Source organism: Sinocyclocheilus anshuiensis, unplaced genomic scaffold (assembly GCF_001515605.1).
Source record: "Sinocyclocheilus anshuiensis isolate Anshui unplaced genomic scaffold, SAMN03320099.WGS_v1.1 scaffold91, whole genome shotgun sequence".
NCBI lineage: Eukaryota > Metazoa > Chordata > Actinopteri > Cypriniformes > Cyprinidae > Sinocyclocheilus > Sinocyclocheilus anshuiensis.
Genome location: NW_015552636.1, coordinates 56,008 through 63,507, shown reverse-complemented (window position 1 = coordinate 63,507; position 7,500 = coordinate 56,008). Strand labels below are relative to the sequence as shown.

Genomic DNA, 7,500 nt, shown 5'->3' with positions numbered 1-7,500 from the left:
TGAGAGAGCACGTGCGTGTGTGAGAGAGTGTGAGAGTGTGTATGTGTGAGAGAGCACGTGCGTGTGTGAGAGAGTGTGAGAGTGTGTATGTGTGAGAGAGCACGTGCGTGTGTGAGAGAGTGTGAGAGTGTGTATGTGTGAGAGAGCACGTGCGTGTGTGAGAGAGTGTGAGAGTGTGTATGTGTGAGAGAGCACGTGCGTGTGTGAGAGAGTGTGAGAGTGTGTATGTGTGAGAGAGCACGTGCGTGTGTGAGAGAGTGTGAGAGTGTGTATGTGTGAGAGAGCACGTGCGTGTGTGAGAGAGTGTGAGAGTGTGTATGTGTGAGAGAGCACGTGCGTGTGTGAGAGAGTGTGAGAGTGTGTATGTGTGAGAGAGCACGTGCGTGTGTGAGAGAGTGTGAGAGTGTGTATGTGTGAGAGAGCACGTGCGTGTGTGAGAGAGTGTGAGAGTGTGTATGTGTGAGAGAGCACGTGCGTGTGTGAGAGAGTGTGAGAGTGTGTATGTGTGAGAGAGCACGTGCGTGTGTGAGAGAGTGTGAGAGTGTGTATGTGTGAGAGAGCACGTGCGTGTGTGAGAGAGTGTGAGAGTGTGTATGTGTGAGAGAGCACGTGCGTGTGTGAGAGAGTGTGAGAGTGTGTATGTGTGAGAGAGCACGTGCGTGTGTGAGAGAGTGTGAGAGTGTGTATGTGTGAGAGAGCACGTGCGTGTGTGAGAGAGTGTGAGAGTGTGTATGTGTGAGAGAGCACGTGCGTGTGTGAGAGAGTGTGAGAGTGTGTATGTGTGAGAGAGCACGTGCGTGTGTGAGAGAGTGTGAGAGTGTGTATGTGTGAGAGAGCACGTGCGTGTGTGAGAGAGTGTGAGAGTGTGTATGTGTGAGAGAGCACGTGCGTGTGTGAGAGAGTGTGAGAGTGTGTATGTGTGAGAGAGCACGTGCGTGTGTGAGAGAGTGTGTGAGTGTGTATGTGTGAGAGTGCACGTGCGTGTGTGAGAGTGCACGTGCGTGTGTGAGAGAGTGTGTGTGTGTGTGTGTGAGAATGAGTGTGGGTGTGTTTGTGAGTGCACGTGTGTTTGAGAGAGTGTGTCTGTGTGTGTGAGAGAGTGTGTGAGAGTGCACGTGTGATATCTCCTATCCTAGTACAGGGCTATGCAGATTATGTCCAGATTGCCTCCAGAGAAGAGAGCGTAATTAAAAACATGCTAGCCAGAACAGATGTTTTTCTGAAATGGTCAGGCCTGGAGATTAAGGTCACAAAATGTGCTGTTCTGTATGAGAGGAGGAGTGGAGGAAACAGATGGTACCGCTCAAAATCTGATAAATGTCCAGTGTTTACAGTAGCAACAAAACCTATACGTGTATATTCTCTTCACGAGACATACACTTATCTTGGACATAAAATTAATATTGCAGGAGAATGGAAAGAGCAAGTAAACATCATCTTGTCACATGCAGGCTGGACTTGATTGATAAATGTCCACTGCCACTGATTATGAAGCTGGAGGCTATTAGACAGGTGGCACTGTCTAAAGTACAACATCTGTTCTCCAACGTTCATATCCAGCAGAAAGTGCTGAGCGAAATGAATAACAAAACAGTGAGCTTAGTGCAAAAGTGGTTTGAACTAAATACACATAGCACTCGTGACATTATTTTTCATCCCCAATGGGAAGGAGGACTGGGGGTACCAAACATGATATGGATTCAGCATGCGGATTTCCCACCTTCTGAACATGCTGAATAATGATGACAAAGATGTTAGGGAGCTGGCTCGATCCTCCCTGTTCCTGGACCTCAGGAGACGCAAGCTGCCGTTTGCAGGGAGTCAGAGCCCCACTTCCTTGGCTTCAACCCAGCGGGAAACTGGACACTCACTCTGCTGGTTTTGGTGTCTGGTCAGACTGGCCGGACCTGCATGATCTCTGTGTAAGAACTGGAGCATCACTGGAGTGGGCCCGGTCTAACTCTGAGAGTGTGAGGGTCTCCGAGGATATCATCACTGACCCCCAGACTTATGTCAGAGCAACAGCCACATTCGGTGGATATAGCCACCCGCGTGTGTGTGAGTGCACGTGTGTTTGAGAGAGTGTGTGTGTGTGTGAGTGTCTGTGTGTAAGAATGAGTGTGTGGGTGTGTGTGAGAGTGCACGTGCGTGTGTGAGAGAGTGTGTGTGTGAGAATGAGTGTGTGGGTGTGTGCGAGTGCACGTGTGACAGAGTGTGTGTGTGTGTAAGAATGAGTGTGTGGGTGTGTGTGTGAGTGCACGTGTGTTTGAGAGAGTGTGTGTGTGAGAGAGTGTGCGTGTGTGAGAGTGTGTGTGTGTGTAAGAATGAGTGTGTGGGTGTGTGTGAGAGTGCACGTGCGTGTGTGAGAGAGTGTGTGTGTGAGAGTGAGTGTGTGGGTGTGTGCGAGTGCACGTGTGACAGAGTGTGTGTGTGTAAGAATGAGTGTGTGGGTGTGTGTGAGAGTGCACGTGCGTGTGTGAGAGAGTGTGTGTGTGAGAATGAGTGTGTGGGTGTGTGCGAGTGCACGTGTGTTTGACAGAGTGTGTGTGTGTAAGAATGAGTGTGTGGGTGTGTGTGTGAGTGCACGTGTGTTTGAGAGAGTGTGCGTGTGTGAGAGAGTGTGTGTGTGTAAGAATGAGTGTGTGGGTGTGTGTGAGAGTGCATGTGTGTTTGTGTGAGAGTGCGCGTGCGTGTGTGAGAGAGTGTGTGTGTGTGTGAGAATGAGTGTGTGTGTGTGTGTGTGTGAGAGTGCACGCGCGTGTGTGAGAGAGTGTGTGTGTGTGAGAGTGCACGTGCGTGTGTGAGAGTGTGTGTGTGTGAGAGTGCACGTGTGTGTGAGAGAGTGTGTGTGTGAGAGTGCACGTGCGTGTGTGAGAGTGTGTGTGTGAGAGTGCACGTGCGTGTGTGAGAGAGTGTGAGAGTGTGTGTGTGTGTGTGTGTGTGTGTGTGTGTGACAGTGTGAGTGTATGTGTGTGCGACTGTGTGTGTGACAGTGTGTGAGTGTGTGTGAGTGTGTGTGACAGTGTGAGTGTGTGTGACAGTGTGAGTGTGTGTGTGACAGTGTGTGCGCGTGTGTGACAGTGTAAGTTTGAGTGTGTGTGTTTATTTGTGTGTGTGTGCCGCTCCTTCAGTCCTGTCGTGAGTCAGCAACACAGTGACACAGTGATCTTCTTGTAGTCCGGCCGTGTCTCTGTCTGTGCAGCTGAGGATTGTGTGATCTGGACTCACACCGGTTCACACTGCTGGTGCTCGGGAGTGAGTCCAGATCTCATACGCTCACCTAAGCCAGTCCAGAATGCCCAGCGTGACACACGTCTGAGTTCATGATGTTTGTGCTTCAGAATAGAAGAGCTCTTATTAAAATCACTGAAATTCATCCATGATTTTTTTAATCTTTCTTGAACCCGTGCTGACGCGTTCACATTATAAAGGCCTGCTGTGCAGAACCTGTATATTCTGATTTCATCTTTCATTGGTGGATCTCAGCTGTCAGTCACAGTGCTGACCTGTGTGTTGTTTAGTGTACGCGGGTCACTGTACAGTGATTGACTGAAGAGCGCTTGATGATTCTCCTTTAGTTGATCGAGTCATTCACTGGATAAAGTACATCCGCGCTATATCATGAAGTGCTTCTTGAAGTAAATAACACAATCATGGAAGAAGATTATTGTAACTTCTACCTTTAATTTACAGTTAATTTAATGAGAAATCAGTTCTGAATGGAGTTATTCAGAGCTCCTCGTGTCTTTACTGGACGCAGATCCTTCTCCTGAGTGTGAGAAATGTGTCTTTATGTTCTTTATGCGGATGATTTGATGATGTCTGGTTGGCGGTTTAGGCCGCATGACCTCTGAAGATGACCTGTGAGATTGTTAGCATGTCTGCTAAAGTAATTCTGATTTGATTTGATTTGATTTGATTCTTTCATTAGACATTAGAGTTAGGGCTACACGATATTGGAAAAAACTCATAAAATTTGCGCTATTTTGTTTTTCTGCAATATATATTTCGATATGAAAAAAAATCACCAGATGACTTGAATAGCTCTATTTGGAGAAAAATAATCAATGATTGGGGTGATATTGTAGGTGAGTAAATGAGTAAACAGCATAGAATATAAACAAATTACAAGCATAGATTGAACAAAGAAACAAATGAAATAAACAGTGCTTTATATTTGTGAGGTAAGAGCCAGAAATTTAAAAATGACCAAATGCTCTGTACTCCAGACTGTTTATATATGTGATTGATTTTGAACACATATGTAAACATTTCCTGCACATCTGCACAGAATGAAGTATTAAGACAGTACACAGGATAACTCACAACAGAGGCGACTGTATGGACATGTGCAGGTACCTGGTTGGCCCCTGAGCCGGGAGCCTCCAGAGGTTTCCTCTTACGTGGCCCCGGGGCTGCCAGCGCTGCCAAATTTGCATCTCTGTGCTCCATCTGTGCCAAGTCCAACTGCTGCATCTAAACAAGGGCAAAAAAGAGAGAATGTGTGTTTGACAGTAGGGCTGCATGCTATTGGAAAAAACTCACATTGCGATATTTTGTTTTTCTGCGATATAAAAAAAAAAATCACTAGATGACTTGAATAGCTCTATTTGGGGGAAAAAATCAATGATTGGGGTGATTTTGTAGGTGAGTAAATCAGCATAGAAAATAAACAAATTACAAGCATAGATAAATATAATAGAACAAAGATAGAAATGAAATGAACAGTGCGTTACATTTTTCAGGTTAGTCTAACAGTATTCAGGTACAGAAATTGAATAATCAAATGTAAAATAACTGCATAGTCTTCTCTTCACTGTATAAATAAAATCTAATAAATCTGTGTTAAAGCTGCAAAAGTGATTGTGTTTTTTTGATTAACATGACACAGAAAGCAACAGGAATATTAAACTGCTGTGAACCAATATAGTGTTACACATCCATTTTCTTTCTCTGTGGTTTTCCTTCACCTAAGCCATAAGCAACTGTTTACAAGCATACTTGCAGAGACATGCATTTTGCCATAATTTTGTGCGTATGTGCCATTTCAGGCACAAATAGACGCAGAAATGAACAGAATTCAGTGTTCATGTGCATCTGCGTGTCTACACCGGACGACAGAATACTACAGAACCCATTATAATCAGTGAAGCTGTCTACTCTGGATGCGGTGCACGACAAATCCCCGACGGTAAACTGATGTGTTCTGTTTATGAGGCACTGACACAAAGATCAAATGATTTGCAGCTCTGTTGTGTCCAGTGTAGAACGGCTTTAGCTGTAGACACGGCATCTCTGTGTGAGCAAAGAAAACGATCCGTATAAATATAATGATCAGTATACTAAACATCGCACGTCCTGCGATGTGACTATTGCGGATGCGCACATCGCGATATCGATGCTGAAACAATGTAGCGTGCAGCCCTAATTAGACAAACATTTATTTAGTTTTTAATTTTAACATTTGACGAGAGGGCATTTTGTTCCTTGGAGTTTCATTTTGAGGTTTGCAAGGTGTGATCAGTGTTTGACTTACAGCTGCGTTTGGGTGAAATCTTCCGTTTACAGATCATTATGTATTTATTACATTATATGTAGAGTAGTGGCGCGCTGTAGTTTTCGCATAATAAAGGTTTGCTGTGAATGATGCGAGTTTGCGTCAGAGCGACTGTAAAGAATCTGGAAACTAGAGGTGTTTGTGGACGAAAGCTCCGATCTCGACTCCCGTATTTCCAGAAGTGGTCAGATTATAATATTCTCTTTCTCTCTTTAGGAACCATGAGTTTGCGAGAGCTGCATCTGAACGGTCCATGATGAGCAGTGCGTCTGCAGATCGTGAGGTGCGCTGTCTGCTGTGAACACGCCACGCCTGACCCTCGGCCTGCTGGGAGCTGCAACTCTTTCCATGTGTTTATTTGAGGTGCTTTTATGTCCAGATTGGAAGCGCTTTCAGACTCTTTTCTCATGGCTTTGATTGCTCAGACACTAGCGGCAGAGTTCCTGTCTGCATCGAGTGGCAAAGTAATGCGGCCCTTTCTCTGGGCTGCGCTGTGAGTGTCTCGCTGCGGTCCTGTTGTGCTCGTCTTCTCTCTTCTGAGCGTCAGAATGAGACATTGTGTCGGGACAGAGAAGAGCGTGTGATCTCTCACCAGCAGTTTTGCACTGATCCAGAAAAATGAATGGAGGAAAAGAGAGGGAGGGTGCTGAGGGCGGAGGTCAGCTCGCCCAGGTGCCCATCGGCTGGCAGCGCAAGGTGGAGGCCTCGGGGGTCCTGTATATCAGGTATGGACCTGCTCTGTCTGAACATGCATCGCCAGGGTCCACATTCATTCCTGCCGAAATTAACCATCCATAAACATTTCCTAACAGCCGTGAATCACTATTTTGCATTATTTCTAATTAAAATATGTCTTCGTCAGTGCGACAGTGGCATTGTTCAGCTTAAGTTTAGTTTAGGTGGCGTGTCACTCGCAGCATCATTTATGAGATTCGGTGAAACTGCAGCTGACACAAAAACGCTAAGACGCGATGTGATTTGGTCCTGTTTACATACGGATGGTTCTGCATGCGCATCGCTGCAAAAAGTAGGGAGAAAAATGCATCCCAGATCAACATCAGGTGTTCAGTGTGATGGTTTTGAATCGCTCACATCAGCGAGGCTCGACGGTTCCTGATAAGTTACCAACCCAAACCAGCTGCCCTCGTCTGGAGCATTTCATGTGGTTCTCCAGACACAGGCAATTATTTGTAGAAAGTGTCTAACATTATTTTACTGTAATTGTGATCCTTTGGTGTGTGTGTTTTTAGTCCGAGTGGATCAGTGCTGTCCTGCCTCGAGCAGCTGAAGTCGTACCTGCTGACCGATGGCACGTGTAAGTGTGGTCTGGAGTGTCCTCTCGTCCTCCACAAGGTCAGTACTCCGACGTAATGCTGCCCATTTCACACAAAAGCCAAATTTCTTTCCAAAAGCCATGTTGTCATTGATGATAGTGCTGATGTGCAGGATAAATCACTGTGCTGTATTTTATTGTGAGAATTATTCAAGATGCATTTTTGTCACTTGTTTAAATGGGTCATATGATGTTGCTAAAAAGAACATTATTTTGTGTATTTGGTGTAATGAAATGTGTTTATGCGGTTTAAGGTTAAAAAAACACATTATTTTCCACATACTGTACATTATTGTTTCTCCTCTATGCCCCGCCTTTCTGAAACGCGTCAATTTTTACAAAGCTCATCGGTCTGAAAAGCAAGGTGTGCTGTGATTGGCCAGCTATCCAGTGCGTTGTGATTGGCCGAATACCTCAAGCGTGTGACGGAAATGTTACGCCCCTCACCATACTGTGATGATGCCCTGTCCAGCCGGAGCGACGAGACAAAAACATAATTATGGATTATAATGACTTATACTGTCTTTTAACGCATTGCGTTGCATCTCGCCGCGTAAACATAAAACCATGTCTGCATTTGGGATCGGAGAAATGACAAACAACAAGCACT

General features: G+C 45.5%; 1 protein-coding gene across 1 annotated transcript in view; it reads left to right on the top strand.

Moving 5' to 3' along the window:
• LOC107666706 (methyl-CpG-binding domain protein 5-like) overlaps positions 1-7,500 on the top strand; it is a 30,354-nt gene that overhangs the window by 4,082 nt on the left and 18,772 nt on the right. The window contains exons 2-3 of the mRNA XM_016458127.1: positions 5,774-6,282; positions 6,808-6,910. Of these exons, the coding sequence (XP_016313613.1) occupies positions 6,176-6,282; positions 6,808-6,910 (210 nt within the window). The 5' untranslated portion in view covers positions 5,774-6,175. The remainder of the gene's footprint in view (positions 1-5,773; positions 6,283-6,807; positions 6,911-7,500) is intronic.